This window comes from Priapulus caudatus, unplaced genomic scaffold, assembly GCF_000485595.1.
Source record: "Priapulus caudatus unplaced genomic scaffold, Priapulus_caudatus-5.0.1 Scaffold79, whole genome shotgun sequence".
Taxonomy (NCBI): Eukaryota; Metazoa; Priapulida; class Priapulimorpha; order Priapulimorphida; family Priapulidae; genus Priapulus; species Priapulus caudatus.
This window is the reverse complement of record NW_014577140.1, coordinates 591,133-614,174: the sequence shown is the minus strand read 5'-3', so window position 1 is coordinate 614,174 and position 23,042 is coordinate 591,133. Positions and strand designations below refer to the sequence as shown.

The 23,042-nt window shown below is 45.5% G+C and overlaps 3 protein-coding genes across 4 annotated transcripts in view; 2 read left to right on the top strand and 1 right to left on the bottom strand.

The window, feature by feature from the left end:
- The window catches only part of LOC106821606 (unconventional myosin-IXa-like), a 23,290-nt gene extending 15,198 nt beyond the window's left edge, over nt 1-8,092 (bottom strand). Inside the window, exons 1-5 of the mRNA XM_014826489.1 lie at nt 8,007-8,092; nt 7,207-7,483; nt 4,751-4,950; nt 3,500-4,526; nt 1,488-1,564 (exon numbers count right to left, since the gene is read on the bottom strand). Coding sequence (XP_014681975.1) covers nt 1,488-1,564; nt 3,500-4,526; nt 4,751-4,950; nt 7,207-7,314 — 1,412 coding nt within the window. The 5' untranslated portion in view covers nt 7,315-7,483; nt 8,007-8,092. The remainder of the gene's footprint in view (nt 1-1,487; nt 1,565-3,499; nt 4,527-4,750; nt 4,951-7,206; nt 7,484-8,006) is intronic.
- A 2-nt stretch (nt 8,093-8,094) lies between these two features.
- On the top strand, nt 8,095-14,412 carry LOC106821605 (pyruvate dehydrogenase protein X component, mitochondrial-like). Its single transcript, XM_014826487.1, has 11 exons — nt 8,095-8,229; nt 8,579-8,662; nt 8,916-9,016; nt 9,289-9,385; nt 9,511-9,565; nt 9,911-10,009; nt 10,317-10,569; nt 11,196-11,333; nt 11,655-11,819; nt 12,169-12,233; nt 12,810-14,412. Exons 1-11 carry the CDS (start codon nt 8,100-8,102, stop codon nt 13,084-13,086), a joined length of 1,464 nt encoding a protein of 487 aa, XP_014681973.1. The 5' UTR covers nt 8,095-8,099; the 3' UTR covers nt 13,087-14,412.
- Nucleotides 14,413-17,001: 2,589 nt separating this feature from the next.
- On the top strand, nt 17,002-22,147 carry LOC106821623 (N-acetylglucosaminyl-phosphatidylinositol de-N-acetylase-like). 2 transcript variants are annotated; one of them, XR_001395755.1, is made up of 8 exons: nt 17,002-17,574; nt 17,915-18,014; nt 19,375-19,465; nt 19,814-19,913; nt 20,262-20,407; nt 20,566-20,684; nt 21,113-21,219; nt 21,880-22,147. XR_001395755.1 is itself a non-coding variant. In XM_014826515.1 (7 exons), exons 1-7 carry the CDS (start codon nt 17,304-17,306, stop codon nt 21,114-21,116), a joined length of 831 nt encoding a protein of 276 aa, XP_014682001.1. In that variant the 5' UTR covers nt 17,002-17,303; the 3' UTR covers nt 21,117-22,147. The 2 variants fall into 2 exon arrangements, 1 of the variants encoding a protein (XP_014682001.1); XM_014826515.1 differs by having other exon boundaries at nt 21,113-22,147.
- The last annotated feature ends 895 nt before the right edge of the window (nt 22,148-23,042 follow it).

The window sequence follows — 23,042 nt, the reverse complement described above, 5'->3', positions numbered from 1 at the left end:
GAGAGCGAGGAGGAGCGAGAGAGCGAAGAGAGAGAGAGAGAGAGAGGCAGAGAGAGAAGAGAGAGGAGAGAGAGAGAGAGGGGTGGGGGAGAGAGAGAAAGCGCGAGGGAAAAGAAAGTATGAGGGGAGGAGCGGAGAGGAGGGAGACGAGAGAGAAAGAAAGATAAGGGAGGCCTAGGAGAGGGAAATGACTGAGCAGTGAGAGATAATTAAAAATAAAGAAGACATAGGAACGCCGCTAGAGCGGGCATGCGCGCAGTGAATGGGGGCGGGGGGTGCTTGGTGGTTATGTTGTGACGCATGCACGGCCGATAGCTGTACACAAGTCTATATAACTTGCCGCGTTATTACGCGTGCTAAGCAAGCTATCTGGTCCTCACATCCTGTGCCCTACCACAACTTCGTTAGATACATGTACATACAACTACATACGGTAACTACAGTGGCGTACTAGCATCACAGGATGTTCCTGTCTCGTAACGTTGGACGTAGGCACGCGCGCGTGTGCGTGTGGTTGTGCCGGGAATGACTGCAACGACAACGACACCTAGTGTTGGAGGGAACAGCTGGCAAAGATAATAAACATATATGATAGATAATAGACGTCTCAGAGCTGTGTGAGTCACGGGTGCTGGCGATGGCAGGCTGGCTAGCGCGGTTTAGTCTGATCTTGGCGCTTGATGTTCATGTTGTTTAATTCCTGCGCGTTCTGCACGCAATGATTATGCCGCGCAGTAAACTCTTGTGCAGCGCAATATAACTGCGTGGGCCGTGGGTAGCTTGCTTTAGCTGTGCACATAGTGACGTGTGTATGGGTAGTGTGCTGATCGCGGTGCTGCGTGCGCGCCGTGCTTGCGATGTGCGTGATCGTGTGCGGGCGCGCGTTGTGTGTCCGTGTTGTGTTGCTTTGCGTGAGTACGTGCTTGCGTGCGTGTGTGTGTTGCGCGCGCGCTCGATCTTGTTATTCATCTATCTTGGGGTAATTAGGGAGTTTGCGCTTAACTAACTGCCTAAGCTGATTAGATCTTCTCTGTCGTGTTTTCGCTGGCAAATAATGATGCTGACTTAACTCGTGTAATTTGTTTAATCATTATCTATTATTAAAGTTTATTAATTAAACAGGCACCGGGGGGGATAATAGAATGGGAATTACAGGGAAAGAGTAGGCCCAGGATTGTTGCTTAACAGAAGAGTTCCAACCCACCACCGCATCATCCTTCTCTTCTCTCCTCGCGCAGGACGTTCGAGCCCACCTTCTCCTCCTCCTCCTCCTCACCCTCCTCCTCCTCGCCCTCTTCCTCCTCCTCCTCCATCTCCTCCTCCTCTCTCCTCCTCCTCCTCCTCGTCCTCCTCCCTCCTCCTTCTCCTCCTCCTCTCCTCCTCCTCCTCATGCCTCCTCCTCCTCTCACGCAGAAGTTAAAGGAATATTATGACAGGTTACAGGTAGATATTATGACAGGTTACAGGTAAATATTATGACAGGTTACAGGTAGATATTATGACAGCGGTGTGACGCAAAGACGACATCACCGTGCGTCACCGTCGTCAACGTCTCTTCTTTCACCTGCGGTCGTGACAACATGACAGGTTACAGGTGAATAATGTGACAGCTATGTGACAGGGGACGGTCTCGCCACATGTCACTGTGTGTCAACGCGTCTCCTCCTTCACCTGCAAGGTGCGCAGCGGCGGAGACAGGAGAAGGTACCGCAATCTTCGACCTGGGTGAGATATGAGATGAGAGAAGGGAGGGGGGTACGGTGGACAGTGAAGACAGACACACGTTCGCTCATATTTGTCATAGTTAGTTAGTATCTCCTCATTCACCTGTAAGGAGTGATGCGTAAGACAGTGGTTCTTAAACTTTTTTAAGGCATGAACCCGTTTGAGAATTCGGTGTAAGCTATGGACCCCTCCCCCGAACAATGCACATATATAAGCACATAAACACAAAAGTTTGCATGCGCCTGTTTCACGGACCCCCTGAAGCCCATCCACGGACCCCCACAATTTTAGAACCCCTGGCGTAAGGGGATGCAGGGTGGCAAGCGCAGACAGCGTAGATGCACATCTGTTCGCCACGAACGACTAGTTTCGACATGTACGGTAATGATACAGCTGCGCTACGAACAAAATAATAGCGATCATCTGAAGTGCTACAGCTACGCTTATTACAGGATGCAGTAATGGTGACGCTAAACCTCAAGCAATATTACAGTGTACAGCATCTATTTAACGCAGGGGTCGAAATTCGCTATATAGTTATTGTGCAACACAAGTGTTTTTCAGCGAACGCAAGCAATGTTTCGTAGCAACTTGCGGCTGCCGCAAGTCAACAATATGCCAGCTACTTACGTATTACTTACGTAAGTCAGACCCATTTTATTTTGATTTCTGTACGAAATTGAAGCGTAAATCACTCTGAATCAGAGCAGGAAGACACAGAAGACATAGAATAAATCATAAACTAAAACAGGGAGGAAGGGAAGGGGTACTGCCAGTTTGGAGAGCAACAAAGGTAGGTGCAAGTCAAAATCTCTTGGCACAAGTAATTGTTTAACCTAACTTACTGCATGCGCAAGTGTGTTTTTAGCGAATTTCGACCCCTGTGAAAACGGTTTTGCTACTGACAGACACCGGTTACTACTTTGGATGACATCATATGTTGCAACGCAGCAGGAATGAAGGTGGCCGTTCGAATATTACAATGGTTAGGAATATTCTTAATTAATTAATTTACTTCTTCTTATTCTTCTCGTGTCGCTACACTACACCCGGGAAGAAGAAGTAAACGTGCACATTTACTAATTTTGATTGATCAAAAATCAACTATCATCAATTGCAAACACTAATAATGACTCATCACACTGATTTCAGCCTTTAATTACAATGAAGAAGTTCACGTTCAGCAAATAACGTGAAGCCGTGCGTCATTCTAGCACCATCGATCGCAGCCCGACCCCACCTTGATCGTAACAATATTACCCTGCTGCATCGCTATTCACAGCCTACAAGCGACGACCACAGCCACCACATCTCACCCTATCGGCATCCCTATGTTCTGCTAGTATGCTAATAATATATATATCATCTCTACCTCACCCCTACCCCTCGACAGATGAAACATGATCGCATCACTCCCTACGTCTGCTCCCCTTACACCCAACCTTGCCGCAGCTCACACAACCACAGCTCCTATGATCTCACCTCACCCCTCAGCATCCATTACAGGGTCCCCCCTCCCCCCAACCGTACCACAGGGCCCCCTCCCCCCACCGTACCACAGCCCCCTCCCACCGTCCACAGGGCCCCCTCCCCCACCGTTACCACAGGAACCCCCCCCACACCATAATACGCACCACCCACAGTGCCCCCTCCCCCCACCCGTACCACAGCCCCTCCCCGCACACGTACCACAGGGCCCCCCCCCCCACCGCTTACCACAGGGTCCCCCCTCCCCCCCCGCACCACAGCCCCTCCAACCACGACGCGTGCCTACCTTCAGCAGGTTGGAGACGATGACGACGACGTCCGGGTTCGCGACGACCGCCGTCTCGTCCTGGTACGCGTTGCTCGACCGCTTCGCCCGCGTCGAAAACTCGACGTTGCCCAGGTGCAGGATCGCCGACAGCACCGCGAACAGCCGCCGCTGCTTCGGCGCCAGAAACCCGACCATCTCCATCGACTGCCGCAGCCGCTTGAACTCATATCCGTCGTCGACGCCCACGAGGGTGACGCACGCGCTGCGGTTGAGGTACGCGTACGCGGCCGGCCCCGCGGGGAGCAGCGAGAGTTCGCGTCGGTCCGCCGCGCCCGCGCCGGCCAGCAGCTGGTAGAAGACGTGGTAGTTGCGCTCGTCGCGTGCCTGCGAGATGAGTCGCGAGCGCTCGAGCAGGTACTCGCGCACGACCGCGCCGCGCACGACCCCGTTCGTGCCGTACTCGACCTCGACGAACTTGCCGAAGCGGCTCGAGTTGTCGTTGTGCGCGGTCTTCGCGTTGCCGAACGCCTCCAGCACGGGACCGGCTCCTAGCAGCGTCTGTTCAATGCCCGTCGACGCCGCGCCGCCGCCGCGACGACTCAGCGCCGTCAGGTGGTGCAGCAGGATGTTCGTGCTCTCCGTCTTGCCGCTGCCGCTCTCGCCCGAGATCACGATGCACTGGTTGGCGCGCGCGCGCAGCATGGTCGCGAACGCTGCGTCGGCGACCGCGAACACGTGCGGGGGCAGTTCGCCGAGGCGGCGGTTCTGGTAGAGCGCAACATACTTTGGGTTGTAGATCGGGAAGAAGCGGAACGGGTTGACGGCGATCAGGATCGAGCCGACGTACGTGTAGATGTGTCCGCGCGCGAAGCGCCCGCGCAGGTTGTCGAGCAGCAGACGCTCGCTGATCTCCGGAAGGTTGCAGAGGTCAGCGAACTCCCGGCTGACCGGCTGCCGCAGGAAGGCGCCGATGACCTTGTCGACCTCGCCGTAGTCGACGACGTCCAGCCACGACGTGTCGGGCGGAAGCTCGCGCGCCTGCTCCCTGCGAGACACGAGACACGAGATGTGAGACACGAGACGCGGGGTGAGACACGAGACACAATACACAGGGTGAGACGTGAGACGCGAGCCAGTGAGTCAGACGTGAGGCATGAGACCACGATGAAACCACCGTGAGACCATGCGTGGTGTGACGCGAGACATGACATCCAAAGTGAGACACGAGACACGAGACGCGGGGTGAGACATGACACATTCAAGACTTACCTGAAAGAAAACCTGTACGACGTGACATTGTCGCTCGACTCCCCCGCCTTTGGCCACAGTAGATGCACCTGAACGGGATGCTCGGACTTTTCCAGAGGGCGCTCCTTGCAGTCCTGCCCCGGCGGGCCGACGACCTCGGCCAGCTCATACCTGTCCTGGTCGGACAGGTGGAGCAATCTAACAAGCTTCGTAAGAAGCTCCTGTAATGTAAGCGGCGAAAAAATTCTGACATCCACCGCTCGTTAGGTGTGAGCAAAAAAAGTTTCAGTAGGTCTCAGGGGAGAGATAGTGAATATAGAAATAAGTTGTGGATATAGATTAGAAATCAGTTAACCCTAACCCTAATCCTAACCCTATCCCTAATTCTAAAATAAAACAAAATTAGCCAAAAATAATAAAAAATAAAATAAATAAAAGACAAAATTAGCCAATCAGAGCCGTCCCCTAGCAGATCACTATCTCTCTCCTGTGCAAAATTCATTTTCAAAATTCATTTTCAAAATTCATTTCAAATTTCAATTGCATTACTATTAGCAGGAACACGAGTACTGTATACGCCATATTTTTCGTGTACAGATATTATCGCGAATTCAGACTTGAGGGACAATTTCGCGAGTGGTTAATTTCGCGGTCGGTGAATTATGAATTATTTGGTATTATTCGGTATGAATTATTCCCGTTGTTATTTTCGCCGTCAGGAACGTGTTCGCGAAATTCCCGAAAAATTAAACCACCGCGAAATATACAGCGTACACAGTATACCTACGGACATTTTTATTTAGGCAGATCATATATGATCAGGATCACATGGATGCAGTCATCCTGGGAGTTCGTTTGGGCTTACGATCAACTTTTTTTGGCAAGATGCAAAAAGTGGCACGCACCCTAAAATCTTAGGTGCAAAATAAGCCAATGCATGTGAAATTTGTTTAAATGAAAGGAAATGTGTTCGGAAGCAATGGCTAAATTTCCTAATCCATGTGACATCAACATCATATGTTCTTGAAATTAACAGCAAAAACTTTTAATAACAAAACATGTTTTTTGTTGATTCAACTTACTGTCTGTACTCCCTACAGTGATCCCCGCTCTACCGGGACAGGTTGGGAACCATGAAAATATCCCGCTTAGGAAGTGAACACATTTACAGTCTCACACACACGCCTGGTTGTGCCTCATGAATACAACCATCCAGTGAAAAAAATACACGGGGGCTCGGGGGGATCTAGCCCCCGAAATGCCAAAAAGAGCCCCCAGTAAATTTGCATGAGTTTAATGCAAACCAAATTTTAGAGTGCTATTTTCATGCACGCGAGCTTGAAAAGTAGCCCCCGAAAAATAAATTTTTTTCCCGCAACCATCAGTATACGGTACGCAATGTATGCCAAACTTAGTGTAGAAAAACTACCTAGGAAAATCTCGTTCAGCTCTTACATATGTTTTATGGGCTCATTATGTTCAGAATCCGCTGAAAACCACAGGATCGACATTAAGGATTGTTTTACAAGTTAGAAAAAATGTTGTTCCTCAGAAATTATCCTGTTTCACCGAGGTACTGTCTGTTTTTATCCGACTAAAATAACATCTAAAGGCACATGTAATTCAAGTGGTGCACCGGCTTATCCAAGTAGCGATAAAGTGGGAACAACTGTGTAAATATGACATGGTATTACGCTTTAGTCCCTAGCCTAGAGCTAGTAATACAAGTCACTATGCTCTCAATTTCTGAATCTCTGAAACATCAAACACAGAGACACTGAACCAGTTGGTAGGAATCCCTGTTTTGTCACCCTAGCTATAAGAACTCTGTGACAAGTCTTGCTTTACTTCCTGGGAGTTGGTTTTCCTATATCAGTGGCCATCTAGCCAAATTTCTTTGACATGGATTCAATATGGCAGCATGTGACTCAACCAAACACTGCGTGTGTGTTAGTTATGAACCATCCTGTGATGAGTCACAGTGAAAGTTGAGCCCTTTATTGCATGGCGAGTTTGCATTTTTTGGAAATATATCAGGATCAAGTGACCCAGATCAGGAACATCTGTCCCAAACAAAGAACCACGACGTGAATGTTATTAGCTATCAGTGCCAGGTGGAAGGCTGAATTTGTACCCACACTATGTCATCCTCACCTCCTCCAACCTTATTCCATCCCCGAAAATTAAGCTCTTCTGTTCTCATAATTGTTTCTTCACTTCCTAAGCCTTGGGGGGGGGGTTCTATCCTACTTTAGACCCGCTGACTTTTAACTTACGATTAAATAAAGATTACGGTTAGGATCATGTTAAGATTTGGAGGTGTAGGTTCTAGTTTAAAGGGTTTAGCATTACAGGTTCATGATTATAGGGTCATGGTTTGGTTAAGCATCGGAATGAAAGGGTTAGGGCTACGGTGATTACGCCGACAATACAGACCAGAAGTAGCACTGAGCCAAACCACCTCTGCCCGTTTATACCTGAGCTGTGGTGAACTTGGTCGCACGTAGATCGAGACTGGGGACGGACGACACGCCCGGCACGGATATGTAGATACGAAGCTTGTACACCGGCTCCAAGTCGCGCATGGCTGCGAGTCTGCCGGCTCACGCAAGTCGCTCGTCGTCGTCGCTGATACGCTCACGCGCGGGAAATCTTACATTCTCTCCGTCGGCAAGAGAGCGGCTGCCGTGACTAGAATATACGTTGTTGCCGATGGCGACGTGAGCGGAAGCCAGCCGTCTCACCACAGAATATCTACATAACAGCAGCAAAACGTTGACAGATGTAAACATATTGGAATCCGAATAGGAAACACATGTCCCAGTTTAGCTGGGATTACTAGCGATTTAAGCCCATAAGTGGTTCACTGTACACTGTAGTACAGTGTACTGCGTTACAGTACTGTGTACAGTGCACCACATCATGCATCTGAGCAACCATAAACTCGAAAAATGTCAAGTAGTCAGTTTGAAATAAGATAGTCCTAACCTAAACACACATAAGAATGTAAAATTCGTAATACTAGCAGCGGATTCTTTACGTTATAAATGGCATGAAATAGGACCGAAGGATAATAAAGGACCGAAGGAATAGGAATTGAGGAAACTTGCTAATTTTAACACAGATATGTCAAACGCCGCCGTCACCTGAAATCTATACGTTACTACACATACACAGCTGAGTGTACGACGATACGATTTAACTATAATTAACTGCGATTTAACCTGTTTTAGCATTGCCGATCATCTATAAAGTTTCATGTAGAAATTAAACACACCAGTTTACAATTTCCCGGAAGCAGCTAGCCGTCAGCAAAGCGCATGTCCAGACGCCGAATATGAAACAACTTCCGGTGTGTTTGTGTGTAGACATGGCGTCCTTCATGAGAATGAGGGCAAGCCGTCTAACCGGGCAAAAATTTGCTTTACAGTGGATAGGCAAGCAATGTGGGGTGTCATGGGGCCAGAAAGGACGCCTCCATATGACGCCCGTTGCTCTAGGTGAAGTTCAATAAGCTATGAGTAGTATTACTAGTAAATTTTACGACTAAATTAGGTAAACAAATTATAATGCCAGTGTCAGTATCACTATCACTATCAGTATCAGTAAGGCTGTCAGCATCAGTAAGTCAATACTCACTGGTATTTTATGAGTAAGTAGTAAAGTAGTCACATCAGGCAATGATTCATGATAACGGGCAACTCTCTAACACAAGGTATCTAGACTAAAGGTCTCACATGTAACTGATTTAATAATATCACATAAGATGAATAATTAATAATTGTAAATTTCTAATCGGTCGTTCGAGTTCAATTTGAAATTCAAGTTTCAATTTTAAACAATTTAAAGGTGTCGCTCCCACGAAACTCAACATGCCTGCACTTTCACCTACAATGACCGAAGGAACTATCCTCAAATGGTTAAAGAAAGAAGGTACACAACAACATAAACCTCATAACGAATGCGGCAGTAGTTGCTGTGATAAAAAATACACTAGGTGGCGCAATGGACATATCTCCACAGTGTATATCTATAATTCTATATACTTTTTAATCTAAACTAATATAAAGGAAGTCTGCACGAAGGTTCTACATAAGAATCTATATGGAAATTACAAACGAACGTATTGTATAAATTTGGTAGCTACGTTTATGGTTGTGCTAACTGTCGTTGCTGGATGATGCAGGTGATACTATCGAACCTGGTGATGTGCTATGTGAGATACAGACGGACAAGGCTGTCGTATCGTTCGACACTGAGGAGGAGGGAGTCCTGGCTAAGATCATTGTGAGCTGAAATCGATTACGTAATAACAACAAAATAACAAGACAACATCTTTTAGATTAGTGACAGCGTCGATTTTATCTGTCTGTGTGTCTGTTGCTATACACACACACATGCACACACACACACTCACACATACACACACACACATACACACACACACACTCACACATACACACACACACACACACACACACACACTCACACATACACACACACATTGCTCCATATCAACAAAAAAGTGGAATATATTCTCGTAAATTTAAACGTTTCAGGTTCCCGATAACACGCCAAACATCTCTATAGGGACCCTGATCGCCCTCATGGTGGAGGAAGGTGAGGACTGGAAGGATGTGGAAGTCCTGCGAGCCTAGATGCTGTAGACTCACCGGCCGCCTCTGCCGACGGCGACGAACAAGTGGCGTCATCGGATGCCCCCACTAGTCACGATCTTGCCATGACGGGTACGTCTCGAAGTTTTGTTTTCGTTTACGCAGGTAATTTTTTGCTGCACGCGGTGCAAACAGGGCAGACGTTGCAAACAGTGCGTACGTAAATGAAACATGCAAGTAGAGAGCTCCCGAGGATAAATACACAAAGTATAGGAAGTACGTTTATTTACATTGGGTCGTTTGTAATGTCCTGCGATGTTAGTCCGTGTGAAAGTGTCTTACTCTCTTCTGATAAAGCTGCAGCACAACAGCTTGTGCCCTTTGATAAAACTAGGAAAGCATACATCATTGCATCATGTTTGGCATGAGTATTCGCACTCAGCCGTGTGTAATGTTGAAAAAAACATCATCATGGATAAAAATAAATAAATTTAAAAATAAATTAAAAATAAATGTATTTCATCACATGTTGTGTTGGAGACGATAATTGGCTCGTTTGCCGTAGGGTTAAGATCGGTCCGTCAGTGCTGCGTCTGCTGACAGAGTATGGACTGTCACCAACAGACTTGCGTCCCACAGGGCCGCATGGAATCCTCATCAAAGGGTACAGTCTATAATTCTCATCTAAGATCATGGTCTGTGCTCATCAATAAGTCATTAAAAGTCGTTAAGCCAGTTGTTGGTGTCTGGTCATCGTGTGTACCAATAATAATAATAATAATAATAATAATAATAGTGTGTACTGTAAGAGTGAGTTTAATAAGTAACTAGACGAGAATGAACCGATAAGTTCTTGCAGTCAGCATTGACTGGTCTGGCGCATTATGGGGATAGCTCTTCTCTAGATGTTGTCTGATGTGCTATTTGCTCAGTTGTTCTCAGTTCTGCATTCCTGCGTTTTTCTCCCGCAGAGATGTGCTCAAGCACATTGCTGAGAAAGGGTTGAAGCCACTCCCCTCAGAGAAGCTATCAGTTCCAACCGCAGCGAGCCAGGCACCGCCTCCAACGCCCACACCAGTGGCGCCCCCGCCAGTGGCACCCCCTGCGGTGGCGCCCTCTCTGGTTGCAGCTCCGCCTAGGCCGGCGCCGAGTGACGGAGATTTCGTCGACATCCCAAACACCAACATGCGCAGCGTCATCGCGAAGAGGTTGACGCAGTCTAAGGTGAGCTCGCGTTTTTGCTGCGACGTCTACGGTCCCATGACTCGTTGGGTTAAGCATTTCCTGAGGTGGCATCCTAGCAGCGTTTAGGTGGTCAGCGTCAAGTTCGAATTTCACGGTGGCACCCGACGGCCAACCAAGTGCGATGTTTGCATTTCTTACTTGCTGTGGTATCCTAATATTTTCTGATTAAACCGAAAGCAAGATTTACCTAGCCATATAAAACTCATATTCGACCCCTAAATATGTTTAATCGCCATTATCCGTTTCCATTCAGCAAATCATCCCTCATGCATACCCAACCTAGTTAGACTCTTCCCTCTGTGTTTTATTGATGGGTATTTATGTTTGCCGGTGACCACTTGGCTTCAGGAAACCATTCCCCACAGAGAATTACAGAGAGTGTACATGAACTAATCGAGTATTCCCTGTGTGTAACGATGAGTATTTGTATTTGCCTACAGCAAACCATCCCGCACGTGTACACGAGCATAGATTGCCAGCTGGGTGTGACGATGATTATTTATATTTGCCGTGCTTGCCTACAGCAAAACATCCTGCACTTGTACACAAGCTAATTTGAGCCTTTGCTGTGTGTTTTAATGATGAGTATTTATATTTGCCTGCAGCAAACCATCCCGCACGTGTACACGAGCATGGATTGCCAGCTGGCGGGCGTGATGAAGCTGAGACGAGACTTCGCCGCCGACAAGGTGAAGATCTCCGTCAACGACATCATCATCAAGGCCGTCGCTGTCGCGCTACACGTGAGTGCTCGCGTTTTTTCGCGGCCGCTTTTCACGAGCGTGCGGACGTGTGTGTGTGTGCGTGCGTGAGTGCGTGCGTGAGCGTATGCATGCGTGGTGTGCGTGTGTGTGTGTGTGTGTGTTCGGTGCGATCGCGGGCAACGAGCGCGGCGATTGGTCGTCGTGCCACACGTGAGTGCTCGCAGTTTTTTCGAGGGTGCTTGTACGAGCCTTGGTTACGAGGTTCGGGCGCGATCGCGGGGCGACGCACACGCGGCTATCAGTCGTGCGGTTTCGCGCCGCGTTCTCACGTGGCAATCCATCGCTTCGCATCGCACGCAGAGTGTTCCCGAGGCAAACGTGATCTGGAACGACGCGACGCAGTCTGCCCAGCAGGCGTCGCAGGCGGACGTCTCTGTCGCCGTGGCGACCGACTCCGGACTCATCACACCGATCGTGAAGGATGCGGGTAGCCTGGGATTGCTGGAGATCTCCAGCCAAGTAAAGGTGCGTGCAGAATCCTGGAGGATTGTTGCGGCAGCACATCGATAATATTGGTCGTCGATGACATATCCTCAGCTTATGTGTGTAGAGCTGGTAGCGCGGACTTGACGAATAAATATGAAATAAATTCTTTCCTGTGTAACCTGCCAATTTTTTTCGCACCGCCAGTCATGGGAAACTGCGGAGAATAGGTTCCTCATTGCCCACTTCTACCATGATTCCGTCAAGTCGCATCTCCGATCGGGATTTCGACTCGCGTTAACGTGCGGTGTGCATCTTACGATCGGGTATTTACATTATTGATGTAATTATTGGTAAGAGGGTCTCATCGATGGACCGATGCTTTTTGCAGGACCTAGCCGCTCGAGCGAAGGAAGGAAAATTGCAGCTACAAGAGTTTCAAGGCGGAACGTTCACGTGAGTCTAGCGCTTCTTACATGTTACCTTCTAAGGTCTGAGTCATAACACCCGAAGAAGCACGTAGCATCGAGATCGAAGTGAAACGCGTCACGATAAATCATCGTTACCGAATAAATAAATTTATCAATAAAAAATGACTTATCGCGATAATGGTACCGATGGATTTATGTTGACGTTTTTGTCATCGAGTGTAGACACTCGATTTGTTTCGTTGTCTCAATTATCCAGTGCGTGTCACTCTATTCCTGTAGTACTCTTGTATAACTCGAACGTTTTCGAATGTCCCCATGTCTCAAACGTCATCTTAATTGTCTTGACAGTCGCTTTAAATGCACAACCCGTCTCATTTGCTACTCATTTACTGCGTTATAGCCTATAACCGCACAAATTTGTGTTGATTGTTGTGTCAGAGTAATCAGTAAAATGTCTGCTAATAAGTAAGACCCAATTTATCTACGCTCACACAGTTTTCTGATTTATTTGTGAGATAGTTGGTTTAAACGTCGTCTTAACTGTCTCGCCCGTCGACCTTGAAATGACCTTGACCCATCTCGTCTCGTCATCGCTTCGCAGAATCTCGAACCTGGGCATGTACGGAATCTCGCACTTCACCGCTGTCATCAACCCGCCTCAGTGCTGCATCCTGGCGGTCGGCGGCTCGCGCGCGACCGTCGATGCCGACAGTGGCGCCCCCGCGGCCGCCATGACGGTGACGCTGTCGAGCGACGCGCGGGCGGTGGACGACGCGACGGCGGCGCGATTCCTCGATGCGTTCCGTGAGGTCGTCGAGAATCCGTTCCTCATGGTGAGCCAGCCCCCGCCGAAGGCCGCGTCCTTCCTTGACATGTGAGGCGCCCCCTGGCGGCTCACCACAGACGCGAACGCTCCCCGGTCAATCGCACGCCGGCGTCGGGAGAGAGGCGCCACCTGTTGGGGGACCCCGGCGGGATGTTTCGTCGGCGCGTTCGGCGGCAGGTGAGGTGTCGTTTGTGGATGCCGACAGAGGGCAGCACCGGTGTTTCCATTTGGCATCTATCTCCGAGTTGTTATCGTTGTTTTTGTACAGTGTTATTGTTAGCGGTGCGCGGTTTTGCTCTGTGGCGGTCCACAGCTCAATGTAACAAAATACTGGGCCGGTCACCCGCGGAGCAAACGAGTTATCTTCCATCTATATGTAAAGATGGTCGGCACTGTGTGTCGCAGAATTTAGATGTAAGTAGTGTAGAGGCAAAGATTTAGATACAGAGTAGGCCATGCAGCGCGGGTAGCGTGCATTGTAGCTGTGACCGTTGCTCTTAGGCTGGATAAGTGTAAAGTAGCTGAATAATAATAACGCAGTGCCAGAACTGCATTGACTTTTAGGCCTAATCGCTGGAAAAAAGAACAACTATAGGTAGATTTATTTGACAGCTCTGGCAGATCGATAATGAAGGTATATGGGCATGCATGTAGGTCATTCTTTAGCTATGACTTGCAATTACAAACGCATTTCTCACTAGTCACTCACCCGTTGGACCTAGGTCAATGCTAGAACTCGTCCATGGCTCTATCTTAGCAGTCGGTCAATGTCATGTTATCAGGAGTGAATAATAATAGATTATTATTATTCTGTTATTATTCACTCTTGGCAGTCTCGATGTTATTAAATACGGCTATTTGCTTCAAACGTGCATCGCACCGGGTTGTGTATTGTAACGATCACTTTCACATCCATTAGGATATACACACTCGATCTCGTGTATTAGCAGTTGGTTTCCCGTAAAATGAAAGTTGAAGCTTGTAGTCATGGTGTTAGACTGTGGTCGTTGGCTGACACGCTGTGCGCTAAGCTAATTTGCGAGTTTTAAGTTCTGCGGGGTGCGATTAGACCGATGAGATGCGAGGGTGCGGTACGGTGTGCAGTAGTGCAATACGAAATGTATTCAGAAGAAAGGACGAGAGTTGACGTGCATACTCGTATCTGAAATTTCAGGAAGTTGTAATTATGAAATGACGGGGGTGTTGTGCAGTGCCAAGTGCTAGTTACCAAATTACAAATGGCCTAAATTAGGCATGGTGTGGCGCTATAACGTGTTGCTAAATAAAACTGCTTTTTGGTTCATTATCTGACGTCACTGTTATGTATAGTGTAAAAATGCTGATTACATCAATAAAATCATATAGTAAGTATAACTAATATATTATTCCTGTGATTAAAGACTATTAATACTCAGACTCATACTACTTCAAAATATCAGGAGTCTGCCAATAGATGACTCCTGAAAATATCACTATTTCATGAAATAATATTAATAACAACATGCACCCTCCAGTTATTATAGACACCTCAGTGGAGCTGATAGGGTCTATGTCCCCCAGGGTACTATCGGAGGGTACCCTGGGTACGGTTTGATATATCGGAGAGATGGGGTCGTTGTCGTATCAGGTACTACAGATATGTACCCGAGGTAGTTTTAGGTTGTTTAGTATTATGTTTATATTTTTATATAAGGTAAGTTTAGGGTTAGGGTACACTTCTGTAGTACAAGCCTGGTACATAACACTTTGTGTATACATATATGTACCTCGGGTACATATCTGTGAACGACCCCTTGAGCCTCAGAGTCAGTGGATGGACCACAAAACATTTACGTAATGAATGTCTACCACAAGACCCTTGACTAGGTCTCTTCCCACAGAAAAAAACTATTAGGGACATTGGGAATAATGAAATTATGTGAATGAACACATTAGCACATGTCAAAGTACTAAATTGACTGATTTTTGTTTACAATGTATCTGTCACTAAGCATTTTATGCATGCTCACTTGAAACTCCGAACATGCGCACTCCAAACTCGTTCCAAAGTGTACCACCTTTTTTTGCTGGCGGCGCCACCGTCCAATGGCATTTTATGCATTGAATTGAATTGATTTAATTCTTGAACGGCTCCTCTCCGGGCATGGAAGAAATACATAGTTACATAATAAACATAGAATGATGTTTGGCAACATTTGACAAACAATTAAATAAACAGCAAGATCTAACAAATAAAATATAGCACACGGTGTCACCTGACACCATAGATATTTACTATGATGCATTTAAGTGGTGCATGAAAAATGCATCATAGTATGCAGTGAAGTATCTATGGTGTCAGGTGACACCGTGTGCTCTATTTTATTTGTTAGATCTTGCCGTTTATTTAATTGTTTGTCAAATGTTGCCAAACATCATTCCCATGTTTATTATGTAATTATGTATTTCTTCCATGTCTGGAGCGAGGCCGTTCAAGAAATAAATCAATTTAATTCAATGCATAAAATGTCATTGGACGGTGGCGCCGACAGCGAAAAATCGGTACATTTTGGAACGAGTTTAGAGTGCGCATGTTCGGAGTTTCAAGTGAGCATGCATAAAATGCTCAGTGACAGATACATTGTAAACAAAAATCATTCAAATTATTACTTTGGCGTGTTCATTCACAATCGTTAACATTATCTGTATCAGCGTTATGTACAAAGTGCCTGTGGGGTTTGAACCCGTGTTCTTCCTCTTCCTAACACTGTAAGTCCAACTAATGATGCAAGCCCAAAACATTTGTACAGTCAGTGCTCCGTACACCCTGCGCAGCGTGTTCATGAAATAATATTAATAACAACATGCACCCTCCAGTTATTATAGACAGCTCAGTGGAGCTGATAGGGTCTATGTCCCCCAGGGTACTATCGGAGGGTACCCTGGGTACGGTTTGATATATCGGAGAGATGGGGTCGTTGTCGTATCAGGTACTACAGATATGTACCCGAGGTAGTTTTAGGTTGTTTAGTATTATGTTTATATTTTTATATAAGGTAAGTTTAGGGTTAGGGTACACTTCTGTAGTACAAGCCTGGTACATAACACTTTGTGTATACATATATGTACCTCGGGTACATATCTGTGAACGACCCCTTGAGCCTCAGAGTCAGTGGATGGACCACAAAACATTTACGTAATGAATGTCTACCACAAGACCCTTGACTAGGTCTCTTCCCACAGAAAAAAACTATTAGGGACATTGGGAATAATGAAATCATGTGAATGAACACATTAGCACATGCCAAAGTACTAATTTGACTGATTTTTGTTTACAATGTATCTGTCACTAAGCATTTTATGCATACTCACTTGAAACTCCGAACATGCGCACTCCAAACTCGTTTTAAAATGTACCGCGTTTTCGCTGGCGGCGCCACCGTCCAATGACATTTTATGCATTGAATTAAATTGATTTAATTCTTGCACGGCTCCTCTCCGCGCATAGAAGAAATACATAGTTAAATAATAAACATAAGAATGATGTTTGGCAACATTTGACAAACAATTAAATAAACGGCAAGATCTAACAAATAAAATATAGCACACGGTGTCACCTGACACCATAGATACTTTACGTGCATACTATGATGCATGCATGTGGTGCATGGAAAATGCATCATAGTATGAACGTGAAGTATCTATGGTGTCAGGTAACACCGTGTGCTATATTTAATTTGTTAGATCTTGCCGTTTATTTAATTGTTTGTCAAATGTTGCCAAACATCATTCCTATGTTTATTATGTAACTATGTATTTATTCCATGCGCGGAGAGGAACCGTTTAAGAATTAAATCAATTTAATTCAATGCATAAAATGTCATTGGACGGTGGCGCCGCTAGCAAAAAAGCGGTACATTTTGGAACGAGTTTGGGGTGCGCATGTTCGGAGTTTCAAGTGAGCATGCATAAAATGCTCAGTGACAGATACATTCAACATTGTAAACAAAAATCATTCAAATTATTACTTTGGCGTGTTCATTCACAATCGTTAACATTATCTGTATCAGCGTTATGTACAAAGTGCCTGTGGGGTTTGAACCCGTGTTCTTCCTCTTCCTAACACTGTAAGTCCAACTAATGATGCAAGCCCAAAACATTTGTACAGTCAGTGCTCCGTACACCCTGCGCAGCGTGGTGTATTCTATACAGGACAGTCTGTGGCTATACCAGGTGCGTTGTGTTCTAATGCCACACGCCCCAGTAGTTATCTAACTAAACAACACAAACATGACAATGTTCTACGTCGGATTGATGACACTTGTAGTTGTAGTAACAACTGCATTGATGATGTTGGGCTATTGGATTTCCTGGCGATCCCAGAAACTCCCAGACGTGTTTCGCGGATCAGGATTTAGTGACGGATTGCGAAAGAAGAAGAGTCGACTGCGTACGCTCATCGTTACGGCCCATCCAGACGATGAATGCATGTTCTTTAGCCCGCTAATTCAGCATTTAGTGCAGCTGGACCACAAAGTCTTTCTTCTGTGTTTGTCCTCAGGTAATCACGAACTAAGAACGACGTTCCAAACAGATCCATAGCTAAACAAGTGTTACACTAACTAAACGTGATGTCTTGGCCTCTTACTCTAAAGTCTTACTAGTCTTAATGCATTAAAGCTGCCATTCTAGGCTCTCTACTAGAACCCTATGATCTATCATTACTGCCTTCTGTAGCAGCGAATGCTGTGATTGGTGGAAATTCGGTATATCTGAGGTGTAAATAAATATATAATAATAAATAATATACAGTATATTTATGAGAATTGAGATGCAACTATATGTAAAGCAGCTATGAAAAGATTTTGTATTAATGTGGTTTGTTGTTCTCGTCACTGAAGGCGATTTCTACGGCATGGGAACGACACGAATCATCGAGCTGTTGAGCAGTAGCAGGGTGCTTGGAATCGACGCAACTCACGTCACTGTGCTGAACGATAAGTAAGCTTTAGCCTTGACTGCCCAGGTTCTTCGACTGTTGGCACTGTGCCACATAGCGGGAAGGTAACTTGTGGCTAGCTGTAGCTAAGCCAAGTTAAGTGATTGCACGTACGACCACGCTAGTGTTGAACAATCAATCGATTGAGATCACAAACTTTCATCACAGAGCGATAGGCACTGAACATGGCCGCTGACGACCGTATAAGCTCTTCAGCTGTTCCCATGACAACAGAGCGTTCTCCTAAGTCGCGCACCGACAGCGTTATGCTTTTATATGGGGGCAAGATCAAGCAGCCCAATTGATTTACTTGGTGGTACATGATTGTACAGCGGCATGGAGCTGAGAGAACTGTTGTACACATAAACCCAATATAGTCACCACAGGTTTAGTGATTCTCTATGGAGATGGAACAGCTCAGAGAGATGTCAGAATACAACGACCTGAATGATGACAACAGAAAAAGAGGAGGGTCAAACAAACTAAGATTTTATAGACAACTTAAAACAAAATATGAACCTGAACCATACCTATTAAATTTATATTCTAAACAAGCAAGAAGAGCATTAACTAAACTAAGGCTTAGCGACCACAACCTAAGGATTGAACAAGGCCGTCACCAATCCATCCCTGCTAATCTAAGATTCTGTTCCCTATGCAATGACGGGTCAATAGATGATGAACTCCACCTACTCTATGACTGCACTGCCACCAACCACATCAGAAAAAAGATTGAAGACAAATTTATACACTTCACATTTCTAGGCAAATCATCCATAAAATGGTTATTCATCACAAATCATGTGGCCGACCTCCTCGAACTCTCAAAGTTTATCGAAGATTCATTCAAGCTACGACAAGATCCACCCAAAACATAAATGGTGATATATACAAATAATAAACTAAATCACACCACATATCCCAAGCTAAATACAGATAGGTTTAGACCAACAGTCGGACTTTACTAGTCCTACATCTGAACTCAAGGTGCCTGCAGTTTCCGATGCCAAACGTTACTATCTACGGCAACCGATATACCACGCGATACTTACCGCGATAGTCAATACTCACATGAAACTTGTTCGTTAACGTAGTTTAGGAGTTTGTATTTTATTACACTAGTTTGAAGTGTTGTTGTTTTTTGGATAGAACGTTAATTTATGTTAAATAACAAAAAAATATATTATCATGTATTATGATGTTTTTATTAGCCTAGGAATTTGTTTTATTGTAGTTTGTAGCATATTTGCCTGTATGATCTACGATTATCTGTGCAATAAACTTTATTTGAATTTGAATTTTGAATTTGAATTTGAATTTTGAATTTGAATTTGAATACAACTATAATCTGTGTGCTTGTAGGAACCTGCTGGATAATGCCAGCTTGGATTGGGAGCCGGCAGAAGTGGAGAAACACATTGTCAAAGCGTTAAGGAACACACAGGCTGATATTGTGAGTATGCATCCCTATATCTGTTGATGTTAAATCATGCATTTATGAGCTGAGATGGTGTTAAAAAACTTATCTAATTTATCTATGTGATGGAAATTGCAGTGTGCACATTTTTCTGCTATTTATATTATGTGCAGCCATACTTATCTATGTGGCTTTTATAATGCAGTTAATCATGGATACACCATGGATAACTTATGGATACACCATACCATGAATGCCTGTGGTGCATCAAGTAGAACTCCATGTTCCTGTATCTCTTCCCTCTCCATCCATTCAGCTTTACCATTCTGTTAAGTTGAGCTGTGTAGAAGACTGACAAATAGCTCGATATTTCTCGGTGAACAGATTATATCGTTTGACGGATATGGTGTGAGTGGACACAGCAATCATCGGGCCATCCACAGAACCCTGAGTAAGATGCTGAAAGCTGGACATCTCCACAAAGGTGACGCAGCTATTTTCACAATGATAATAAAGATCTCTACCCAATAGCAGATGTTTGTTACTACGAACAAATGTATAGATATTGTAACATACATTCATGCTATTACCCGACACACGGGAAGTTGGGTACGTGCGTTTAAAAATATGCGAATATTATTGGAGTCGCTATGCCAACATAAGATTGCCTCGTGGAGCCGTAGCCTGTTTACTACGTTGTTCTTAATATTGTTCATTAGTTGTCTTATCTCTCTTGCTGCTAGTTGTAATATATGTGCATCAATGTACGATGAATAAATTCCGTCACAACTTAGTGACTAGATGTCGTCTCTTTCTGTTCGTCGCTGTTCAGGCAAGGCCGGATCGCAAGTCCACGCATTCATGTTGGAGAGTGTCGCCATCTATAGGAAATATTGTGGGTTTTTCGACGCGACAGTGTCGATGTTTCTTTCACCATATACTGTGATATCGACTCCCACTGGTTACATTACTGCACTGGTACGTTCATTTCACGAAACTACGTAAAATAAGCAATAACCGTGCGCGCATAATTAGTTTGATTGTTGCGACAGCTGTAGCTAGCTTACTAGCATGGATGATAGTCATACCCTCTGTTCGGCGTACGTTGAATAAGCCGTGTTGTTACCTTGTTACAGAGAGCCATGGTGCAACATTGGAGTCAGCTAGTTTGGTTTAGGATGTTGTATGTCGCCTTCTCACGTTACATGATGGTGAATACGCTCGTGCCGTTAGATGCTACTGAAATCTGCAACACGTAAGGATACCGATCGATAGCTCATTTTACATTGAGCTTACGGCTCATCAGCATTTTGTGTGCTGCTGCATATCAGGCAATTTATGTAGATTAGTCACGGAGGGATAATTTAAATTGAGTGTTTTTTTGAGTTTAAACAAGTCTGTTTAATTTATATTCAATGAGGAAATCAGATAATGTGGTAAATATAGTAGTCTGGTTTTCTCTGTCGAGATTATGCATATTTGTTAAAATATAGAAACAACGATTTCTAGATACAAGATGCCCAGATCTGAATTCTTCTATTGGAAACGATTGGTTTTATAGAGCATGAACAATCCTAGGGATAAATTGTCATTCTAGGGTCATACATTGTCTAGTGACAAACTATGTAGTTGTTGTCTTATTTGATCACGTTTAGCCGAGCATTTCACGGTTCGCGTTTGTAGGTGACATCATCAATCGTCGTGGTTACGCCAACACTCCATTCGATTCGTCTGCAGCTTGCGATGAGGCATCCATGCCACTGCTGCGTTTGTCGGGTTGCACTGATGAGGTACGCCTCGCCATACATACAGCCATATCTGCCGTCAACGACGCATTAATCACATCGCTTTGCTCTACTGCATCCGTCGATGTTGCCCCGTGCCGGCTAGCGCTGGATTTATTCCGCGCGCGCAATCTCGAGTAAGTTCGTCGTTATCGGACGATCATCAACGCGAAGCATGAGATGATTGCTGCAGCTAGGCTCTTCACTCCCGTCTCTTGTTGTCGTGCCGGCACGCTCTGCCTGCCCTGATCGATCTATCAGTGCTGCGACGGAGCTCTTGATGGCGAGATGTCGGGGTCGGGAGGGGTTTCCGATGTCAGACGCGTCGCGAGTAGTTGCGACCGTCGAAAGTCGTAAATCCCGTATCGTTTTTTTTTCTTCGGAAACGATCGGTGTCGCGCGGAAGTCGGGACGTTCGCGTTCACGGTCGCGACGATTCGTGATGTTGTCGGCGACGTGCGAGCGAAATCTCTCTGACGATGCGCCGTTACACAACATCCTGCGTGTCGCGCGGTAAACATGCGCGTCCCACGCGCCGCTCGAAATGCCACTCGGGCGAACGCGCTCGAAGGGATGCAGTGGTGCGATACTATGCGGAATTAAAAGCGTGGACGCGCACACTCAGAGTAGGATGTGATTATATGTACCTTGCTCGTATTCTCACAGGAGGACGATGACAAGTGCACTTGCAAGCGTGGCGTGATACTCGGTGTCCGCTGCCAAACCTTTGATCGCGAAGTGAAGGTAATGGAAACAGTTGCAATATAGTACAAATTTTAGTGGACCATTCATAAGCGTTTTGTTAACATTTTAGTAGGAGGTTCGTTAATAAAACAAACTTGTCGATTTTGTCGGGTTGGGTAATGCAGTGTGTCGTTGCAGATAATGATATTACTCACAAAAGTTATCCAGTAAAAGAAATACTGTAGCGAAATGGAATTGTCTGTGTTTTTGTGGCAATGTTTTTGTTTTGAGGGGAGCGGAGGGGAGTCGTGCCGGTGTGGAACACATACATCTAATTAATGAGATGGGTTTTCTTTTTACTTTCGCCGTCATTTTCATCGGCGGAATTCATGACATGATTACCCATGGGAAGGAATCGGTGTGATGTCGCACACACGTACACAGAAGCGTTGTCAACGGCTAAGGGTCCTGGGGGTCGGAAGGTTCCGTCTGGGTGGGAATCCTAGTGACCAAGTTGGCTTGTGTTTGCATTGCGGAGTGATAGTCCTACGTAAAAAACACAGGGTTTGGTGTGAACAAAATGAAAGGAAAATGTTTGGGTTTGCAACTGATTGTTGATCCAATCGATTATTAATATTTGTCGAGAATTAGACCAACGCATCGCTCTGTTCGTTTGGTTGCATCTAGAGTTGATCTCTTATGTCTCTATGATGTTCACAAAGTGTTCGGAAAGTTTGCCGGATGTTCAATAATTGCTCGCAAACACATCAATATACTGTTCGGTACAGAGACGTGTGTACTGTACGTACGAGGTTTCATTAGTGGATGTCCCAATGCATTGTAAATGTTAAATATTAATTGGAAAAACATGGCGAGGCAGGCTATTGTATTAATTGGGTAAATTAATGAGTGTTTGATCGCTTTATTTTGATTACTTTCTTGTGTTGTGTATGGGATGCCCGGGCCCCCCCACTTTTTTGGCAGAAAATATATGTCTATATGTATTTTGTATGATCGGAAAGAAATGCAAGAAAAGAAAGAGGGAACAAGGAGGAGAGGAAGGGGGAAAGTTGGTGGCGGGGACATGGCGGCTGTGGGTAGTAGCACTGCTTCTCGCTCTGTTGTCGTGTGTTCCGAGTTGCCGA

Excerpts from the sequence above, each read along its gene's own strand:
- LOC106821605 (XM_014826487.1), top strand. The coding sequence starts at position 8,100 with ATGGCGTCCTTCATGAGAATGAGGGCAAGCCGTCTAACCGGGCAAAAA. Across the intron at positions 9,017-9,288 it reads GAGTCCTGGCTAAGATCATT|GTTCCCGATAACACGCCAAA; the intron begins GTGAGCTGAAAT and ends TAAACGTTTCAG. Across the intron at positions 9,566-9,910 it reads ACGTTGCAAACAGTGCGTAC|GGTTAAGATCGGTCCGTCAG; the intron begins GTAAATGAAACA and ends CGTTTGCCGTAG.
- LOC106821623 (XM_014826515.1), top strand. The coding sequence starts at position 17,304 with ATGACAATGTTCTACGTCGGATTGATGACACTTGTAGTTGTAGTAACA. Across the intron at positions 18,015-19,374 it reads GTCACTGTGCTGAACGATAA|GAACCTGCTGGATAATGCCA; the intron begins GTAAGCTTTAGC and ends GTGTGCTTGTAG. Across the intron at positions 19,914-20,261 it reads AGCTGGACATCTCCACAAAG|GCAAGGCCGGATCGCAAGTC; the intron begins GTGACGCAGCTA and ends GTCGCTGTTCAG.